The sequence below is a fragment of the Neopelma chrysocephalum genome, unplaced genomic scaffold (genome assembly GCF_003984885.1).
Source record: "Neopelma chrysocephalum unplaced genomic scaffold, ASM398488v2 Primary Assembly neopelma1_141, whole genome shotgun sequence".
NCBI lineage: Eukaryota > Metazoa > Chordata > Aves > Passeriformes > Pipridae > Neopelma > Neopelma chrysocephalum.
The window spans coordinates 261,650-284,140 of NW_020897803.1; the positions used below are offsets into that span (position 1 = coordinate 261,650).

General features: G+C 45.4%; 1 protein-coding gene across 1 annotated transcript in view; it reads right to left on the minus strand.

The window, feature by feature from the left end:
- Positions 1–2,733: 2,733 nt before the first annotated feature.
- Positions 2,734–22,491, minus strand: part of EMSY (EMSY, BRCA2 interacting transcriptional repressor) — a 35,990-nt gene continuing 16,232 nt past the window's right edge. The window contains 17 exon segments of the mRNA XM_027699817.1: positions 2,734–4,330; positions 5,872–6,249; positions 6,251–6,331; positions 6,334–6,384; positions 7,224–7,436; positions 7,438–7,788; positions 9,218–9,366; positions 10,363–10,422; positions 12,113–12,268; positions 12,545–12,709; positions 13,481–13,679; positions 14,564–14,737; positions 16,232–16,368; positions 17,666–17,839; positions 19,558–19,707; positions 21,242–21,493; positions 22,338–22,403. Coding sequence (XP_027555618.1) covers positions 4,136–4,330; positions 5,872–6,249; positions 6,251–6,331; positions 6,334–6,384; positions 7,224–7,436; positions 7,438–7,788; positions 9,218–9,366; positions 10,363–10,422; positions 12,113–12,268; positions 12,545–12,709; positions 13,481–13,679; positions 14,564–14,737; positions 16,232–16,368; positions 17,666–17,839; positions 19,558–19,707; positions 21,242–21,493; positions 22,338–22,403 — 2,951 coding nt within the window. The 3' untranslated portion in view covers positions 2,734–4,135.

Sequence of the window (22,491 nt, forward strand, 5' to 3'; positions counted from 1 at the left end):
TACTTTTTTAACATTAAGAACTCCTAGAAAGTGAGAGCTGACAGAATGTTTTGTTAGTGCCTGGTGTCTCTGCAGCCCAGAAGTGGCTGCAGGGACGACGCACCAGTTGAAAGTCAGGAGAGGAAAAACAAATATTCCCTATTTCTGGGAACGCTGCAGCTACAACACTTTGTTCTCACTGAATTTGTGCTACTTCCTTGTGGCCTGTTCTCATGCTGCTGTTAACCTCTTCTCAGACCAAGATAGTATTTCCATCTCATGTCCAAAACAAACCAAGGGCAAAACCCAGAAAACACGGCATGGACTAGGAATAAAGAAAAAAGAACGTGTGGGTGGGCAAACACTGGAACAGGTTGAGTTTCCATCATGGGAGATTTCCAAAAAACCCAGCTGGACGTGGTCCTGAGCACTCTGAGCCTGCCTGGAGCAAGAGGGTTGGAGCAGATGATCCCCAGAGGTTCCTGCCAGGCTGAGAGATCACGTGTGGTCACGAAGGGCCCTTCCCAGCCCTTGGCTGTATTGGGCACTGAGAAGCTTCTTGTGAAGAACTTCCCTCTCTCTGCAGGGAAGTCAGAGATGGAAAGCTGACAAAAACACTGAGATGCCATTGAAAAAACAACTCGAAACCCCCCTGCTTTTCAAAAGAGGCCAAGCAGCAGGCAAAACTAAAGTCACAGGGAGTTTTGAGCAGGGCCTGACCTGGAGCAGTGTTTGCTGGACAATTCCAACAGTCAGCACAGAACCACTGAACGGTTTGGCTTGGAAAGGACCTCAGAGATCACCATTTCAACCCCCTGATGTGGGCAGTCCTGGGCTTCAAAAAGGATTCCAGACCATGTGGTTACTCTTCAGCCCACGGTGCTTAAAACCTTCTCCATATCTTTCCTGCACCAAATAATTCAAAGGCCCTTTTGTCTTAGAAACAATGAGGTACCATTTTCCCATTTACAGCACTCCAGCAACTCAGTCCCACACAGGAAGGACACTTTGCACAGGCTGCTGGCAAACATTCCCCATGGTTTACACCAAACCTGAGGAAAGGAGAAAGTCCTGAGCCCAGCACAGACACACAGAGCCTAAAAATAGTTTTCTGCAGCACAGAGGAACCCCAAAGCAGGGTGATTTTTCTAGTTCATTACCTTAAATTATGATCAGCCTCCTCTGGATTGAACACTGCCCAGCTGACACCACCTGCCTTTGCACCTTCTCCTGGGAAACCCTGACACTTCAGGAACTACTTGTGCATTAGAAACAAAGCCATGTAGTCTTAAGTTTCCCTGAGTTTTAATTTTTTACAAGCTCTCGGGTAGGTTTTGGTTGATTTTTAAAAAAAAATCCCATTTATTTAGTCATGTGTTCTGTCCAAATTCCTGATACCAAAAATTATCACCACCATCCCCACCCTTTGTTCTCTTCCAAGGAGGGACATCAGGTTCATTTCAGGAATGAAGATGCAGCTTGTCAGGGGAAGGGCTATGGAAATGTTACCTTGCACACTGATGTATTTTTAGCAGCTCAGGGATATTTATAGGGCTGTGAGGGGCTGGTTCAGGGCTGCGGGATGAAGTCAGTGTCCCAGGGGCAGGGAGGAAAAAGCTGCACATCTGCCAGGCAGGGCAAGGAGAAGGCAGTGATGCCTGGAGTTCATGGAAAGGGGAGAAGGCCAAATGCTCCAAGGATGCCTTCTTCCAGTCATTATCAAAAATCAAGTAACTAGGGGAAAAAATTAAAATATTGGCCCTAAATATTAGCTCCTCTTTTATTTTCCTTATTATTAAAGGTATTCACATGGTGAAGTGCTGAAGCAGACAAATTCAACAAAGAGAATGCCCAAAACACAGCTCCAGTTTGGGAAAGTAGCAGGGGGGGAGTCTCAAGAATGAACACACTGATCACCAAAGTCTCTTCTTCTAAATTTGTGCCACCAGCCCCAGACATCCCCAGCACGTGCTCCAACCTGCCAGCCTGGAACCAGTCACTTCTCACACCAACAGGAGAAGCTTTTGGGCGTTTAACAGAGATTTGGTGCCCTCAAGGAACTGTCACTGCAATTGTTCATATCTTTGCTCCAGGCACTGCTAAAGAGGTAAAAAAGGTCTGACATAAAATATCAGAATAAACTGGAGCAGAACTCAACACTGCAGTGAGAGCATCAGCTGTTCACTCACCTCAGGCCGTGTCTTAGCACCTGTTTTGGCTGGGGAGAGCACACACACCTCCACCAGAACTGAAACTGGAATGTGAGGGACGTTCCTGGGCATAAGCACTGCAGAGAAACCTTACTGTCTCTGATATTCTCATGGCCTTCCAGTCCTGGATTTGTCAGGGACACCTGAAGCCCTGCAAGAGCCCAGGTGACCCTGAAAATCTGATACAAGCCAGAAGCACCGTGTGTGTCACCTGCTTTGGGCTCCTCACAACTGGGGATGGACAACTACAGACCTTTCGTGGGCAGCAGAAACCAAACCAACACCTATTTCAACACAAAGGTCACACAGAAATCGTTATTTCAATCCAGTATTTGCATGTTGAATTTATCAGGACACTTCTCTACCATATTAAACTACCTTATTTTGGAACTAGTGCTGATGGAAGAAGAAAACAGAAAGGGGGGAAAAAAAAGTATATGAAAGTCACAGTGACTTAATTTCTAAGATAACAGAGGTTAGGTGAAAACCAAGAGCCCCACCTAGGGGTTACTGTGCATTCTAACTCAGGACAAGGAAGAATAAATGGGTTTTAGGGTTTGTATTTTTTCGTTTGAGTTACTCCAGTTGGAATTTAACCTTTACTACAATATCAACAGTTAAATCACAGCTTTAAAAAAAAAAAAAAAGACTGAGGCAAAGAGCTGTATTAGACTTTGGATGAGATCTACTTACAGTAGTACTTCAGCACCAAACCGTGGGCAGTTAGGCTTCCAGATGTATGTACAATTAAATGATATGGCACAGTCGTAAAATGCTTAGTTATTTATAATGAAATCTATACAAAACAGTTAAAAACATGGTTTTATACACATTTGGGAAAAAAAAAAAAAAAGTCTTGGTTACCAGAATGTATTAAAACTGGTTCTCTCCTCCCCTCTGAACCCAAACCTGTCTCCATGACTGGAACTATCCCAAACCCCAAGGTATTGCTTCAACAAGCCAAGGCATAGGGCTAATTCTGGAAACCTACCCCTGGATGCCCATTTAAAACTCCCCAAATGGTCAACTTTTAAGAACAGCACGTAAGAGTAAAATACAGATTTTTAAAAGCCTTACATCACTTCTAAGTTCACAAGTTCAACTTGGAAAGACGTTGAACCACTTATCCCCAGTTTTGAAAAACTGATTTATAGCAAAAGACACCCCCCCCCTCAGTTTGTATCAGAATTAACACAACTGCCTGTTTCACAGGAACTTTTTCAACAACTTGGCCTCACTTTAATAAATAATCAAAGACTAACTGGAGTAGATGAGCATCTTGTGCACTTATGGCAAAAGAAATGCCTCATATACCATCACCCTACTTCTTGTAAAACATGAAAACAAAATCCACCAGCAAATCCACTTTTCTATCAGTTAGTGATTTTGCTTATTTCCAAACATTCACCAACAAAAATTTAAAAAAAATATATTTTTAGTCTTACGAATAAACCCCCAAATCTTATCTCTAAGTGAGCAAGAAAGCTGACCAATTCCAAAATTCCAGCACTGTCAGAGACACTTCTTCTCTCACGTGCTATTTGAAAATACAGGCATTTATTAAATGTTCTCTCTTTTTTTTTTTGATGGTGTTTTTCTCCAGGAAAGGACCCGGCAAAGCGACGCTCCCTTTTCCCTGGGAGCTGCTTCAGGATCTGGGCAAGGGCTTCCAGAGCACGAGCTGCAGAGTCTGCTGCAGTCTGCTGTTCGAGCAGGAGTACATTCCACTGTCACAGCTTCACTAAATCTTGGGAACTACATCTTTTCTTCTCTTTTGGAAACAATTTCAAGGGCGCAGCTTCTGCGACACCGCCTCGTTAAAACACAGCGATGCTTCGAGGGTCCAGCCAACAACAGGCAAAGTGCTCCAGGACATCACAGCACAAGGGCATCTTGGATCCTCGGAATCCCAAGATGTTCTAAAGTGCACTCCAGGTCCCAGGGGCTCAGGATTGCTCGGCAGAGCTGCGGGAGGGGCTGGGCTCGGGGCCATCCTCGGGGCCGCTGTCCCCGTCCTGCTCCAGCGCCGTCTCCTCGTCATCCAGGCGCTGACTGGTGAAGTTGTTGAGCTCCAGGAGCCCGCTGGGTTCCACCACCACGTTGGAGCTGGAGTGACAAGGGATGGAATAGTGAGGGATAGTCTGAAAGAAAGAAAACATCCCAATTTAGCAAACGGTTTGGACAGATGAAGGCGTCTGTGCGAGCACAGGCGCTCAAGGACAAAGATATTTGGTTTCCAAGGGCAGTTTTCCCCAGCTAAGGCTTCAAAGCATCCTTTCACTGGATTGTGAAAGGTAAAATTTGAGTGATCTGCCTCTTCAGGCCCCGATCCTGGCCTTTGATCTTCCCTAAAGGTCTGTGACAGCATAACCAATGCCCATCACCCACCGCTCCCCAAACCCAAAGCAGAGAGAATATTTTCTTCAGCCTTATCTTTTTCAGACAAGCCATCCTGATGTCCTGAGTTAGGGGAGACTCACAAGGGTCACTGAGTCCAATCCTGGCCCTGCACAGGACACCCCAAGAATCCCATGTGAGCATTGTCCAGGCACCCTGGGATGACTGACTCTGTTTTCTGTACTAAACTCAACACAAGCTCCAGCCCCGCTCGGAGCTGCAGCAGCACGGAGGCTGTGGAAACACCACAGCTGTTTATTTCTAACCTATTGTCATTATTTATATCTAAGCTATTTATTTCTGTTTATACTTTCCCAGGTTCTAGAAGCGAAATCTGCAGCTTCACACAACTGAAATTCCGGGCAGCATTCGCCTTTTGAAAGAGCCACAGGGATAAACAGGACAGGTTCTCAAAACACACAGGCCTGAAGTAAAACAGAAATCTACTTTTGCCTATTTAGGGAAAGGAGGGCTATAAATGAGTACAAAAATGATGATTTCTACCACCGAGAAGTTAGCCCCAGTGAAGATTTTATGAAGCAGCACGAAAAATTTGAGACCTCTGCACACAAATTGTTTCCCACATCAGCAGCATTTTCACTGTAACACAAATGATACATAATACAACCATTTCAATCCACACTCTCATTTGTGTGAGCACAGACTGTGCCAGCTATTACTTATATCCATATTATACCACTCAGAAGACTTCTATATTTCTTTAGTTGATATTTAACTCATTACAACATAAAACATCATATTTAAGAGAGCAGAATCAATGAAAATATCGAGCATCAGTTAAGCAATAACTCAAGGCATACAGGCTGAAGATCAATAATCATTTTATCTCAGAAGTGGTAAGTCTGGTCATAAGTGAAGTTAAAAAGCTCCCTTTTGAATCCAGACCTTATTTGCTAAACTTTCCCAGTAAGTAAAACTCCACTATGCCATTTTTTGTACTAATTTTATACTCAGAGGTAACACTGATAGAAATTACAGAAGATTCTAGAACACAGGTGTTGAAGGCCACATTTTTACCCATCTCAAATGAAAGTAAAATGAGATGAGCTTGGTTGTTTTAACAGAGAGAGGAAGACGCTGAGGATGCAGTGCTAGAGAAACTCCAGCTCAGTTTAAGAACAATGACACACTCTGAAGCAGCAATCCATCACAAGAGCAGGAAAAGAACCCAAACCACTCAAACATCACCCAGTGGCCACCACCACATCAGCCACGAGTCTGCTCTGCTCAACCCTCTGCCTCGTTGGCTCTGCTCTTCCCTTACCTGGACGACGATCTCCGAGGAGCTCTCTTCAGCTTTCTTCTGGGAGAGGTTCTGAATGTGCACAAACTGGTTTGCTGGGGGCACTCCCTGTGCCTCGGCGGGAGCAGCAGCAGCAGCAGCAGGAGGGGCTGGGCTGGGCTCTGGCCGGGGCTGTTGCTGGGGGGTGGAGGTTGTTGCCGTCGTCCCTAGAGCAGCCACCCGAGGCACCTGGGGACAAGGTGACGACTCTGCTTCACTAGAGACTTTACTAGTGGACGTGGCCTGGTCTGGGGGATCCACTACCGTGTGCTCTATGTTTGCATCAGTGGGAGCTTCCACCACAGACACTCTCAAAATATCTGCTACTGCTGCCTCCGGGGGTGCCTGCATGGGAAATAGGGCTGGTAACCGGCAGTGCCAGCTGGGGCACTCCACTGCCACCTGCTACCTCTGCAAAACAAGGAGGCTCACACCCCCCGAGCACAGTGTCAGCTCTGCAACACTGGATCCTTGCATTAGAGTTGCATGTTGCACCTGAAAATCAAATTTTTGTTGTGCATATCACAGTTAAATCTTTTCTCATCGAACACCTAATCGGTATTTCCGAGGACAGAAGGGCACAAACAACATAGTTGCTATTAGGAAGACAGTTGAAACTCAGTGTTTTAACAAAGGAACTGGAAATGAGAGGGTGACAGTTAATTGAAGCCTGGGGAAAAGCAGCTTCTTAGGCTGCTAGGTAAGGATTGTAGCAGTATAATACCACAGCAGCCTCATTTTCCTTTGGGATTTACAGCCCCACGGGATGTCTGCTAAAGCCTCTGGTTTTTACAAGTATTCCTGAAAGGGCCAAAAAAAAAAATAATTAAAATTGTACCTTTCTGGAGTTAGTTAAAATACATTTTTTTTTTCCATGTTCCTCAGTCTTTACATTTTTCCCTCCCAAGGAAAATCAAATTACTCCTGTACATGAAAGCCATATAACTTCAGGAAGATGTAAACTACAAAGGAAGAGGAACAATGGAGAGAGCCTTAGGAGACTGCAGTCTTCATTTCCACAGAAACAGAAAGTGCTATGGGAATGGACATTAGTAACGTGTCACGCCTACAAATTAAAAGAAAACAACTAGGGACAAACTCCATGCACCAGTGGTGGCTGAAATCAGTAAGAACTGTCCAACAAAACACGTCTGTGAGCTCTGTGGATCTTTCCCCTGCAACATGTGCTTCTCTTCCCTAGTGCCAACCTCCTGGCGATGGGCACCAGCAGAACGAGGGGTCCTCGTGCCAGGACAAAACACTGCCAGAGCCCAGGGCTGGCTGGGTGCCTTTGCCTGACCAGCAGGACGTGCATGCCATCAATATTCCGTTACCTGGCTCGCTGGCTGCTTGTCTGAAGAGGCAGGGAGCTGCACTGGGCTCGGGGGGGGCTGGGGTTGCACGTAGATTTTTTGTGCCGTTGGTGCCTGCTGCAGTTTGGGCAGCTGCTGCGTGGTTTTTACTGCCAGCACCTGCACTACAGTTTGCTGTGGCTGTGCCACTAAGGTGGGGAGTTGCCTCTCTTTGGCCATCATGTGGTGGGGGGGGGTGCTGTGCCTCTGGCTTGCTCTGTGCTTGCTCCTGCTGCAGGGGGGTTAGCTTTTGATGCCTGATGGAAAGCTGGGGCATTTGCGGGAGTTTGTGCTGGATCTGGTCGGCCTGCAGGTGGATTGTCTGCTTCTGCTTGGTCTGGAAGCACTGCAGAGTTTTCACTTGCAGTTGAGTCTGTTCCAGCTGTGGCTGGCTCAGTTTTTGCTGCTTTTGTGCCTGTGACTGTGTCAGGGCAGATCTGTAAAACAGGCCAGTCTGAGGATCTAAGGTGTCCATCTCTTCCACTTCTCCCTCCTCGGTCCCAAGTTGCTCACTGTGTTTCGTAAATGCAGTGTGACTGCTTAAGGCCTTAAGGAGAAGAAGTTAGAGCAAGTCAGTGAAGAGAAAATGTAAGAATACACAATCTAGAAATAGTTTTTAATGTTTCAAACAGACACTTTAACTCATTTTGCCATTACAGGCTCCCGATTCCTGCATACAAAGATACTATTACATGGAGATTCCACAATACACGTGCAAGAAATAGCTACTTTTATCATGTTAAACTGTGGTACATCTCTAGGTGAGAATGTTAACTGCATCACCAATCCTCAGGGGGGTTTTGTACACCTCACTCGAGTCAGACTGAGGTTCAAAGCCCCCCAGGGCTGCCTGGCAGGTGGGCATGACGCAGGAGGGAGTAGGAGGCGGCTGAACCAACAGCTCCATGTTAAAACCAGAGTCTCTCTGCACAATTTTTACTCTGCCTCTTGAAAGCCCAATCATCTTATGCATGATTTCCTCTGCAGGTCCCCATAGGCCTACAGTCTACCTTATTTCAGCAGAGATCCCCCCTTCTCCTTCCTTTCTCCAAACTGTACTGCAATTTTTGTTGGGTGTCGCACAAATGTCTGATTTTCTGAGGGATCTGAGGGAGTGAGCAACCTACACTCTACACTTTGAACACCAGAGGATAAAGGCACTGACAAATGGCCTCAGCAAGGAGGAAGCAGCCTCCTCCAACACCCATGGAAATCCACCCCCTGGCAGGGGTTTGGAACCCTAACACAGAACTGTTCTGGAGCACAGCTGAAGTGCCCAGAGCTTAAAGCACTGCAGAGATGAGCAGGTCCTGACCAAAGGCAAAGGAGTGGCTTCAGTAAGACTGCACCACAAGCTGCAGTGTTTGTTTGAAGTGTTTGGGATCCTCACAGTACAGTCACTAAATACTATCTGACTTTTGATTCAGAGAAGTTTGCCCTTCCACCAGCTGGAGCCCTCAGATGGCAGGGACAGTGTGTGCTCTGGGCACTGCCCAGGTTCTGCTCAGCCCTCCTCCCCCTGCACTGCCACCAACACCAGCTGAGGAGTCCAGGCCCCTGCAACACAACCACCACCCTCACCACCAAAACACAGTCACAGAATGGTTTGGCCTGGGAGGGACCTTAAAGCCCATCCAGTGCCACCCCCTGCCATGGGCAGGGACACCTTCCACCAGCCCAGGTTGCTCCAAGCCCCGTCCAACCCGGCCTTGGACACTTCCAGGGATCCAGGGGCAGCCACAGCTTCTCTGGGCAACCTGTGCCAGGGCCTCAGCACCCTTATGGTAAAGAATTTCTTCCCAATATCTAATCTAAACCAAGGCCATTAAGGTAACCCTACAATTACTGATTTGCCTGTGCACTGAACGTTTTCGGCGGCAGCAACACGACACCTTCATCCAGAACGAGCCCTGCTCCTGTACAATCCATAGAGCCCGCTGCTGTGTACAGCCTGTTGGGAAAAGAAAGGGTCCAACCTGCTGCATGATGTGGGTGATGGCTCCCGTGGAGGAGGCGGGGATGGATTTCACCACCACCGAGGTCTGCGTTGCCGTCTGCGACTGCGCCACGTGCTGCAGGAGGGTCCGCGGGGGCTGCGCCGGCTGCGCGGGCTGCCGATGGCTCACTGCAAGCAAAGAGCTCAGTGCCACCCCTCCACAGCCTCCTCAGGGCTGCACCTAGGAGCTCGAGCCTCAGCTGGCACTCCAGCCTCAGCTGGCAGCTCGGAGGAGCAGGAGAGGTCTGTCTGCTCCGGCCTCGAGGGGCACAGCTGCTCTGAGAAACCTCCCCGGGGCGCTCGCTTTGCTCTCTGTTTCCTGAGCCACCACGCTCACTCCAAAGCTGCTCTGGCCTCCCTCTCCCAACACACCAACTCTGCAGGCAGAGCTTGTGCTCCATTGTCAGCTGGGTTCTTTCTACAGCACCAGCACAACACGCAGAGCACGAGTTATTCTGGTTTTACGCTGGTAAAAGCACCGCCACGACTGACTGCAATTAAGAACAGCAAGCCTTGCCCACTGAATTTCTACCACTGAGACACTGCACAACAGACCCTCCAGAGCACAGGCTAAATTTGGGAGATTAACACGTAGAAAATATTTGGGTATTATGAAAACAAGTGAGGCTGATCCGACATGACCTTGTCACAGGTCTGTGTCACTTTTGAGAACAGGTCCAGCAGGAGTTACAGAGTTATGGTGTGGGTCTGTAATGAAACAGTGGATCAACAGAAAAACTACGTGCTGCTGAGAAAAAAACCCAAAGAAACCATTCTATATTGCAGTCACTGATATGAATCCAAATTACTTTATACCTGTCCATATAAATATGTAAATATTTGCTTTATATCTTAGTTACAAAATATTTCATAACTGAAGGAGAAGAAGCAAAAAGTTGTAAATTCAGTTGTAACATAACTTAAAATTAAAAAGTTTCCAGTGACCTTCCTGAATGTTACAAGGAAGGTCATATTTTGAATTAATATGGTAATTTTCCTTTCTCACTCCAAGAAAGGAGATGGATTATATCAGTACCAGCCTGCATGCTGTGCCAGATTCATCCTGGACACCTCCCAACAGTTCCTACACAATTGGAAACTTAATTTAAAAGTAAAGTTTCTAACCTATATGGTTGTGTAGATATTCTTCCGAATGTGAACCAATACAGTGTTGTCTTCCTGAGTCTGCAGACAGACAAGAAAGGGTGACACTGAGATGTGTGAGCTGCTCCCCTCCCCTCAGGAGGGAGCACGTGCTGAATCCCAGCTCCCACAGGGATTGCAGTGTGCCCAATCCTTCGCTCCAGGGGCATGCAGGACATTCCACACCACACCACAGACTCTTTACTATCTTACTACTGAATTTTTAGCAGAAAATACAGCTCTGTGGGTTGCTGGTAAATCCAGAGAAGCACAAATTAAAAATAAAGAAACACTCAATGACCTGCATTCCCTGGCAGTGCTCACAGAAACTGGGGGAAGGGACAAAAATCTGAGAGCAAAATAAACACTCTTGTGCTGCAGCAGAACCTGCTGCTCCTCAGCCCACAGCAGCCTGCACTCCTCTGGGAGACTCCCAGATTTCCAATCAAGGTTTACAGAACTCCCAGTGTTTCAAACAGTGACAGCTCCAGGAAGTTTTCAGCCTTTGTACCTTGCGTGGCTCCTGAACTGCAGAAAAGGACAAAGGCACTGACTGCAGCTCCCCATCCTCCCTGCCAAAGGCCCTATTGGACATCAACTTGCACAGCAGGACCTGTCAAAAACTGGGACCTTGACCATGTGCTCAGTGCACAACATCCGTGCCAGGGAAGGAAAAGTGCTCTCCAGTGGGCAGGCAGTTATTTGTTGTGCTTGGGAGTTTGTTTTAAGGGAGATCCGAGGGAGCAGGACTCAAACATTCAGAATTGTAGCAGATACAGTAAGTGTTATTTAGGAGAATAACAATAACATCCTCCCCAGCTCCCAGTTTCACACAAATTTAGGCCCTACAAGGGATGGAAGCCAGGGAAGGAAGCACAGAGCAAAATATCAGATTAGACATTTAGCACTAAAACCACTGGAGTTACAGATATGTACCTAAACAATTCAATACAATTAAGTTTTATTTATTCCTCTATTCAATGTGGGTTTTCAACATGCTTTTGCTTTCCTTTTCCAAAGGAAGCAGGGAGGGAGACCAACAGTGTGGACTTGAGAAATTAAAATGGAAAACAGGCAATTTGATCCTCTCATGAAGTGGCTCACACCTAATGTTCTGGAGTGGTGGGGAGCATCAGAGAGACAAGGACCTACACAAAATGGGTGTCCAGACAGGAGGAGTCAGGAGTTTAAAAAGTCAGGCACTGAATTCCAACCAGAATTTGAATTATTTAAAGTGTAAATTTATCAGTTCAAAGCTTTCTAGCAAATGAAGAAACTGGGGACCACATCAGCATGCTAAAAATGCACACCTGGGTTTAACTCAGGACTAAATGGGTTTTACCTCAATGTCTGACTCCTCTCAATATGTACAAAAACCAGGATACAGTTCCTGTAACTTCACCTTGCACTTTGTCCTTACTGGACATTTTCCTTTAAGACAAGCGGGACAGTCTGTCTTCTTCATCCAGGGACCAGAAAATCTGTTCAACCACGATGTCTTAAAGCAACAACCCTTTGTATCAGTTAGAAACACATTCCCTTATGGCCCAGCAAGGCAGATACAATCTCTGTCCCCTCACAGGGTCTCGAGAATGGCAGAAAAGACTCATTTCCTCTACAGAAAATTACAGTGAAAACACAAAAGTGAAACCTATTGTGAGAAAACTCCAAAATTAAGTCCCCAGACTTCAACTGCAAAGCCACCATCCCACTGCCTTAGACACACACTTACCAGTTGTGATATATTCAGCCACTAATTCTGACTCCACGACAGCAATGGAAGGACTCTCTGGGGAATGCCTCTTTTCTTGAGTCATCTGGATGGGGACAGCCATCTGGCTCAGGTCAATGGTGGGCTGCCTGGGCTTCGACTCCAGCTTCTCCTTCACTGCTTCAGCAGAAAAACATGAAGTCAGCCTCTAACATATAAACCTCCACAATAAAACAAACCTCCAATATAAATGCACCAGTTTAATCAAACAGATCATGAACACCAGAGAACAGATGCACCAAGTACATGCAAACAAACCAATACAGGATAAGAGGAAAGGAATCAAGCTGATTCAAGAGAGGTGCTTTTCAATTACAAAACTTATTACAAAGGGCTGCTAAAGCAAAAAATAACCTTTGAAGTTATCCTAGACAATCTCATGGGTTTTCAGACCTGTTGTCTGCTGAAGTTCCAGCAAAGCTTTTATTGTGGAAGTAGCTGACTGAGATTCACTGGAAACATCCTGGTAAATTATTGTAGGGCTTGTGTCCACAGCAATTTCATGTTCTGACCAATCTTGACTTCTTGAAGCAATCACGTGGACCACAGGCTGAGAATCTGTTTGTTAAAGAACAAAGGCACATCACAGAGTCATGGAATGGTTTGGGTTGGGAGGGGACCTTAAACCTCATCCAGTGCCACCCCCTTCCACTGTCCCAGGCTTCTCCAGGACACTTCCAGGAATGGGGCAGCCACAGCTTCTCTGGGCAACCTGTGCCAGGACCATTTTGGGCTGGAGGTCTCCTGTCCAACTTCTTGCTTTAAAGCAGGGCTATAGTTTAAAATTATACTAAGTTATTCATTATTCATTAGAATTTTGACCAGTGCCAAGGATGCATACTCTGACTCTGCAATACTAGTTTTTATTACAATTGACTCTTGAAGTAAAACACTGCTGATGTTATGAATGATTTCCAGAAAAAAAAAATCCCGTATCTTAGTTTTTTTTCAAAAGACTTTGTTCCAAAAACCAAAGTTCAGAAGGTTTCTTTGTATGTTGAATTTGCCCTGGATCGAACTAGTTTTTTTTCACAGGGTTTTAGCAGTTCAGGTGATCAACACGTATTCAGCATCCTGCATTAATGGCTCCTAAATTTTGATAAGTTGGCTGAATCTTCAAAACTTCTTAAAATTCACTTAAAACGGCAGTGTGGACCAACAGTCACAGAATTATACAGATGAGGTCCAAAAGAAAGATAAACCAAAAAAATAAGGGCACAATGGCACTTTGGTGTAACAGGCTGGGTGAAAACCTGTGCTGCCAGGAGACACAGAGTTATGTGACACCTTGGGGACAGTCCCCTGGGGTTTCCTGGGACACCAACACACCTTGGGAGCTCTGGGAGGACTCTGTGGACGAGGAGCTGCTGTCGGTGTAGGTCTGTGGTTCCTCCTTCACCTCTGGCAGGGCTGGGGTCCCTGTCTCTGCCACCCTGGATGCCTGCTGCAGGGTCTCAGTCACCAGCTGCCTGGTCTGCTCGCTCACCACCGTGGCCTGGAACGTCACTGGCTTTGGTTTGATCAGGACCTGATCACACAGACACATTTGTGCATTGTGAGAGCACTCGAGAAAAGGGGGCTGAGCAATCAGGGTGCCACCAACAGACCTGGGGGCACCACCTACATAACATCCACATTAGCCACAAATCTACCTCTAAATTCAGCAACTGATTATTAAACCACAAAGCCCAAGTAAATGGCAATGCACAAGAATGCACTTCTCACTCGGCAATTTGAAGTCTTAACAAAATAAACCACTAAAGAGCAATTTTTCAGGGCTAGATACTACTCTGGTGTGGTAAGAGAAAGCTGTGCAAGTGAGCTGGGACATGCACTGCACTGGGAAGGACAAGCACCTCCACAGAAATCCAGTCCTGAACAATCAGGCACACGGCACGTTACATCTGATAAAAGTTTAATTCTTTTAAACACTAAGTGCAGCCAGAGAAAAAGCTGAAAGCACCCAGAAAGGAGCCTGACTCTGTGTATTCAGCCCCATCAACCACACAAGGCTGCAGGGACAACCTGAACAGACACTGAGCAGAAAATAAACTTCAATAAAACCTCAGATTTGATGGATGACCTGTGTCCAGACTGTGCATCTTTATATTTCCCAGGATCTAACCATTATCTGTCAGACTCAAACAGGCACCTAGAGCCATGACCAGACAGTTTCAGCTCTGGAACAGGCTCAGTAAATCCTTTTGGCTTGCTCAGGCCTCCAGAAAGAGCCAACAAATGCAAATACTGCTGGAGAAATCAGAATTAAGGCCACCTTGTTCCACCACTGAGTCTCATTCCCCACAGACACATATTAATCCTGCAACAAATGAGGCAACACAGTGAAAAATGATTTACTTCCCATTAAAATGGAGGGGTACATTCCAAGACAGAAATGGGTCCTCACTGTACCTGCGTTTTCCCTTGCTGCCCATAAACAATTTTAGTTGGGATGATTTTGGTGGCTGGCTGGACCGTGGACCCTATTCCTTTGGGCTGTGTAACAATCATTTTTGTGATGGGTCTTGTGGCAGTGATGATAGCAGGTTTTGCTCCTGCTGGCACTGCCTGAATAGTTTTCTCCCCCTGTAGAGAAGCCAAAGTTTACAGGTTAACTGTATGAAACTGTTCAGTGAGACCCACTTCTCTAAAAAAAGAAAAAATACAGTTATAGATGAGTGTGTGTACCATGAAATAAACTTGCTGCTGCAACTAGACTTACTTGAGACAAAATACATTAGAAGACCAAGAACAAAAGAACCTGCAGCTTTGAATGGAAAAAGCTACCAAAATCCCCTTTTCCATTCCTTTACCTTCTGAACAGCTCTGAAGGGGTGAATAAAAAGGAGTAACTAAAAGACACTGAGAAGTTTTTTGAAGCTGCTTCAAAGAGTTTACGTAAGTTGGAACTTTCCTCAAATCCTTCACAAATGTTTCTGAAAACCTCTAATTTCTGTGAACACTGACTGTGGCAAGACATCTACAAAACTTGAACTGAGATTCTAAAAGGGAGTTATTTAAATATAGATTTTTGTATTGTCCTCAGGACCAAGACATTAATCACACGTGGACTTCTTTTAAACCAAGTTCACTTCATCAACAAATGCAGATTCACAGCTGTGCCACAGGAATCATTTGACCATGGAATAGTGCTGATATATGAACAGACTCCTGATAGTTGAAGAGCAAAGACACTGAATGTGCTTTTTTTAAGCTCTGCAGAGTAACAAACCAAATGAGTGCAACAACATTAGTTGCCAGTTCTCCTAATATTCCTACCAATATCCATCAAATAGGAGGAAATCCCGAAAAACATACTTGTTTCAGAAATATCCTCCCATATTCCTGGCTCCTACTGTGTAACAAAATAAGATTTCCACTTGTCTGAAAATACATCTCGAATTCTGAAAATCAGGAAAGTTCAAAATTTAAAAAAAAAAAATCCTAAAAGGTTTAGAAAAAAACCTCTGTAGTTCTGCTGCTAAGCAGCCTTTAAAATGTTACATTAAATGCATTAAATCTCACAGTTCAGTGTAGGAACATTCACCATTTTCATTTACTAGTACTTAGAGGTGAACTCAGCTGATGCTGGAAACTGGATTTTATTCTTAGCACACGTCAGGTTATCCAAAAAATAATTCAGCACAGTACAATGCTCAGGTACAGGATGGTACAGTGTCACACACCACAGACACTGAGAGGGGGTTCCTCTGCTGGGAAGGCACAGTTTATTTCTGCCTGTTTAATACAAACAGCTGGGGATGCAAGTTTATAACCCAGGACCCAGGTTCTCACTAGAGCACAAACAGGGGGAGATTCCAGTCATGTTCATCTCCCTCATCACTTCAGCATCACAAAGGGAAAAAGGCAAGTTCAGAAGTTTCTATTTTCCTTTAACTCTGAAAACATTCCCAGCTGGCTTCAAGCACAGAATCCCATCCTGTGGCCCACAGTGGTTTCCCAAACCATGCTGGGTCTGCCAAGGAGCTCATGCAGCTGGCTTTGCAGAGAGCCCTGGCAGCAGGACTGCAGCAGCACACACAGCTCACCTGGCCCGGGGACAGTCACACCCTCACTCACCCCAGCGTTCAGCAGCGTCGTCACAACGTTCTTGCCTGGAAGCCCTTGGATTGTAGTTCCTTTCCCAGTGGTCTTTTGCACAACAATCACATTGGGTTTGGAGGTCATGGGAATCGTGGTGATTTTGGTTGTGGTTCCTAAATTTTTGTGGGAAAAGAAACATTGAGCAGTTTGTCCCGTTTTGTGTGTTCCCCTTCACTGTGGAAATCAGGGAGCTACAGAGGAATCACTGCACTTAAATCTGACAAGCACAACAAGAAGCCAGCATCATCTGGAATGGGAATCATTATCATCCTCATCAGGATCAGTCACAGCTTTCCCCACATTAGCTGGTGCTCAGGAAAGTGATACTTGCACTTGTGTATAAATTCACTAGTAGACCTAGAAATCATCTTAACAACTCATCATACCCACAACAGGCTGAAAAAAGTTACTTGTTCCCAAAGAACTGCTGCAGCATCCCTATATATGATTTGGCAGAAATCAAGACCTGAAAAAACTGAGGTACCTGTGCCAGATTCCAGCCCAGAGTGGGTTTCCTGGACAGCTTGTGCAGCACTTTCCAGGGACTGGAGCTGGCAGGGGCCATGTCAGGCCTTTGCTAAGCAAAGCTGAAGTCCAAAACATATGCTAAGAAATTGTTACTGGTATAAGTGTGCTTGGACCTGGTCCTAAAGAAACCCTATCTTAGAGGCTGGAGAATCCCAGAATGGTCTGGGTTGGAAGGGAACCTTTAAGATCATCCAGTTCCACCCCCTGCCACGGGCAGGGACACCTTCCACCAGCCCAGGTTGCTCCAAGCCCCGTCCAACCTGGCCTTGGACACTTCCAGATGTGGGGCAGCCACAGCTTCTCTGGGCACCCTGTGCCAGTCTGGAACTGGCAGAGAACCCAGGCTGGTCAGCAGACTAACAAAAACAAGCAGCAGGGTCTGCACGAAGCTGGGAGGGAAAGCTTAAGTTAGAACGTGGGCTAAAGGAAAGACAGGCTATAAAATACCAAATAAGGTGGAGACTGCACAGCTGAATTTAACACATACAGCTCATTTTTATTCTGGTTCTTTGGACATGCAGTGGGACAGAGAAGGGCAGCACTAAGATTATAAAATGTCTTAAACTGGGGCCAATGGTGTTTTCTAACCTTTCTGCCCACTCTACAGTACAGCAGTCCCACCCCACACTTCCCTTTTCCTCCCAGGCTTCCCTCACATTTGATGCTTCCTTCTTAAACACAAGAACTGCTGCCCTCCTTGAGAACACTTCACCTTCACAACTTCTACCTATTCCTTTCTTCTTCATGCTCAGCTATTTTTCTTCTGAATTCTCCAGTAAAGTTCCCAATAATGATCTGAGCACGGAACCCACCGGACAACCGGAGCAGGCCTGAAGTTATTCCTGCAGTTAAGTCTTAATATCAAGGTACTCGTGTGCCTACCAGAGACAATGTTGCTGCTGATGATCTTCCCTCCCAGGGTGGCCAGGGACTTTGGGACCACGGTGATGATGCTGCCACTGGTGGTTTTGACGTAGGTGGCAGCCCCTGGTGTGCCAGCCATGCGAGCCCCCAGGGACGGGCTCACCGTGGGCCGCGTGTACGTGGCTGCAGTCCCTGTTGGAAAGAGAGAAAGAGGGAGTTCACTGTTAGAACATGATCCTCTGCTGGCATTTGTGGAAAAATAACTTAGTTTAGGAAAAAAAAAGCACTGGATTTATTCAAAGAGATCCCACACTGCAATCTGTTGCCACCCTTCGCGATCCTTTAGTAGCTTTTTTACACCGACTTTAAATTATTGTCCCAGTCTCCTGAAGCATTTTAACAAATGTTCCACCACTGCCTTGTTTTATGTCCTTGTGCCTAAGACTGTAATTCTCAACAGATGTTTGGGTTCTGCCAGCGTTTCTGCCTCGTGCTCCCTTAGAAGCCCAAGAGTCAGGCACCTGATTGCACTTGTAAAACTCATCCCCCCTTCTCATGAAGGACACTCCTCTCACACCACAGACTGTTTACAAAGAGCACCACCAATGACTGCTCTAAACAACACTCCTAGAGAAAAACAAAATTTACCACGATGATGCAATTCTGTGGACTTAGCATACAGCAGCACAAAAGAAACCTAACACGCTAAAAACGCTGTTTTTTCAGAAACAGCCCTTTTCTGTATGGAAACAGAACAGAGCCCACAAAAGAAACTTGCTCAAAAATCATAAGTCAACAGCCCCACAAACACTGCAGTTCCATTCTGCTTGTACTGCTGCAGATAGCACACTTAATTGGGGAAGACCACAGAGCAAAACAGTTTGTTACAGCAAGAAAGACGTGTGCATATCCAAGAGAGCACAACACGTGTTTTACCAACTAAATAAACTGCAAAACTGCTATTTTTTTTAAAATGAATTCAAGAATGTATCCGTGAGGTACCTGAAAAGTCGTAAAAAGAACATTAACCCCTAGTTTATGCTAAGGACAAGAGGAGATGGCCTCAAGTTGCACCAGGGGAGGTTCAGGTTGGATACTACGAAAATACTGCTCGTGGAGAGGGTGGTCAGGCACTGGAACAGGCTGCCCAGGGAAGGGGTGGAATCCCCACCCCTGGGAGTGCTCCAAAGGCACCTGGATGTGGCCCTTGGGACAGGGTTTAATGTGAACATGGTGGTGTTGGGTCAATGGTCAGACTTGATAATCTCAGAGGGCTTCAATATTACTTCAATATTCCCAACCCATGCTAAAAAAAAACCCCAGGAAATAAGAGTTTTCTGAAAATCAGGATAAACTGCCTTTCAAGTTTTCCTCATACAAGTTTACAGTCTGAACAGCCTGCATTATTTCTGATCTTTAATCAATTACAAACACAAATACAATTAGATGCCCAGAAAAACACTGGGAGTTGAAATGTCAATTTACTGGCCTTTCCATAAATTCACTGCAGGACTATGAGCAAGTCACCTGTCTTTTAAAGCCCGTGTATGTAAAACAGGAATGATGCCGACCTGCCTGCTGGAGTTAAATCAATGTAAATTTTGTAATATAACGTGCTACAGAAGTGCAAAGTATCTGCAGAAGCTGAAAGAAAACTTCCTTTAAAAAAAAGGAAGGCCAGGGAAGGAACAATGATATTTTTGTGTGGCAATTCAAAGATCATAACAGGAGTAAAAGAGCCCTCAGTGCAAAAATCCTGAAGTAGAACAAATAACACCAGGAGAGTGAATGTGCTGTTGTGCTCACTGCTCAGGAGAGAGGGGTGGGGGTTTTTTAACCCTACAGAGCCATGCCTGGTCACCTGGATGCCTGGGTTTACCCTCCCTTCCCTTCTCAGAGCCAGAACTTACCAGTGGGAGTAGTGCCCAGTTTAGTTGTCATGATAGTCCCATTACTGCTAACCACCATAATGGGTGAATTGCTACTGCTGGGCAAGGTCGCTGTAACTGGTTTGGGAAGGATTTTACTGGGCTGCACCTGCTGAGTGATTATTTTAACACCTAGGAAAGGAGAAAGTCACTGTTAAAACACAGGCACGATAAGTTACTTTCTGAAATGCTTTCTCAGCATCGTAGCCCCACAAGGCTTCAATTCTGAGCCCATGTACTCTTGATCCTGAAAAAAATTATTTCATTTTTGGGGGCTGGGTTTTTTTTTTTTTTGCTTGGGTTTGGGGTTTTTTTTTTGTTTGTTTTGCAAATACCAAGACAGCCATCATCTTTGCCTTTCAAGTGCCTGTTTCAATTCCTAGCTGCTCCCACTGAGGCATAGGATTCCATCATTGCTTTTGTTTGATGTCGTTTTTAACTTTTCCTGGTCCATGATTCAAAATGAAGAATCGTTCCCAGGAGCCAACAGGTTACAATCAAGACTGAATTGGTTCATATATAATGAACCATCTGAAAGTGAAGTAATTCTTCAACAATTTAGTCTGTAAATCCTAGTGGGTCTTAATTAGTCTAGACAAACTTTGCCACCCTGAACAAATAAAAAAAAAAGCCTTTTGCACAAGGAGTATCAGTGACTGTAAGGAAGCAACTGTTACACTGGCTAGGGAAGGTTATTTTAAGTAAACTGTTCTCTTTCCTCTTGATTTATTGGTTACCTTGAAGCCAAAAGGAACTGGGCTGAAAAAATGGTATTTCTAAAGGAACTTTTAACTAAAAAGCACATTGAGCCTAAACCCATGGGAGAAGACAAGGAGTGAAGCTCTTATTGACCAAACATTGTTCAGTGACAGGAGGATGGAAGCCTTTTATCTGCCTTCATTAGTAGCTATTTTTTCCTCAAGCAATGGTCCTAGAATCCTTAAGGAAGTTTTATCAAAGGACAGAAGTAGGTCTGTTTATTTTTTCATTCTATGGTCTATTTTAATTCTTTGATCTAAATAGTATGACTATAAAATGGTAATTTTACCGATATGGGTAATATAAAATACTAATTTTATATTTATATATATATATATAAATACTTTGCACTTGTATAGCATTTCTTCCTTTAGAAGTGGGTAACTTTGCAAGCATTACTTCTCACTGAGATAACAACTGTATGCTACAGCAGAGAAAAGCCAAGGAAGAAAGATTACATGACTTGCCCAAAGTCAGCTGAATGAATCAGTGTTACAAAAAGGATCCAGTCCAACTTCCAGATCTAATTGTATTTGTTTTGACAAGTACCTCAAAAGTAGGTTTTGATTTCTGGACCAAAGAAAAGAATTAAAATACAGATTAACTTCTTTTTCCAGTTGATACAGCCAAACAGCTCCTGGATCTTCAGAAAACTGGTCTCCTCCAGGCTGCCAATCACATTACTTTTGAAGTTATTTACATACCTCTAGAGATAAAATATGGCCTGTAACGCCTGAACCAAACAAGAAGAATGAAAGACCCAAATTCTGTAATGTTTGCTGAAAACATGCAAATCTCTCCTTCTGCTGAGGTTCAGAGCCCAGCGCCGCACTCGGGAGATCATCCAGCTCCCCGTGCCCAGCGCGGGCACAGCTCACCAACACGACCCCAGAGCAGCCCCCACTACCTGATTCCTGCTTGATCTGGATGGTGGGCTTGATGCCAGGGGGCAGCTGGGGCTGCTGGGGCTGCTGCTGGGCCCCCGAGGAGGGCACCAGCTGCTGCTGCTGCTGCTGGGCGGGCGGGACCTGGTGCAGCGGCTGCTTGGGAGGCTGCGGGTGCTGCTTGGGGAACTGCAGGAGCTGCGAGGGGCTGCCCACCAGGGCCTTCGGGGAGGGCAGCCTGCTCGAGGCCACCTTGATGGCTGAGGTGGACACACCTGGGGGACAGAAAAGGGGGGAAGAGTGAACAGTGCATCACCAAAGAGAGACACTGCCATTTCCAAAATAACTATGTATTCCAACTGGCTTTGCTGCTGGAAAAGGCAGGGGGATTTGTGGGGATATAAAGCTCCCACGTAGCGGAACTGCTCTGTTAGGAGGCAATCCCCCCCTTTACATTTGGAGGGATTATCAGTTTATGTCCCAAAATGTTTCACCAGCGTCTTCTGCACTGACACTGACAGCTGGAAAAAAACTGTCACGGAGATGCTCCACCCCACTGCATTTTAGAATTAAAGTCTCCTCCATGAGCAAACCCAACCAAAAATCAATGGTTTCAACAGTCTGCTGTAAGCCCTCCTGCTCTGTAGATTACTATCTGATGATATTAATAGAAGCAATATGGAAGGAAAATACCTCCTCAGCCTTGATATGGTTACCCAGTTCTGTAGCGTGGAACAAGAATGGAAAACACGAGCCAGGAAAAACTGTGATGTGACACTTGTCACTGTCAGGTGGGGGTTTTTCAAGCGCTGCTCATTAAGATCCCTTCACTCATTCCCAGCTTCCCTTTCAAAGGTTAGCTGGTGGCTGTGCAGCTGAACAGTCCAGCTGGCACACACAGCTGCAACTTGAGATCAGAAACCTGGAAATTTCAATCAGGCCCACTCAGGCCTTAATTAAAAAGGAGTTTAGAACCGACGTGCTGATAAAATATGCAGATAACAAGATGTAAACGCTTCTCTACCTTTCATAATTGTCATCTGGGCGTGTTAAACTTGTGTTCCTTTGATGTTAACTATGTATGTTTTTGTAAGTCAGGCTTTTAAGAGAAGCAATCACCTTCAAATACTGGAAACATCCACTTCCATGCACCAGGTGGAGTTCTCAAAGCCAGTCCTTTGGAGGCTACAGCGTTTTAATGATGCACGTCACGTTTTTAAAACCCAAAAACCTACGTCCCGTTTTTAAAACCCAAAACCTACGTCCCGTTTTT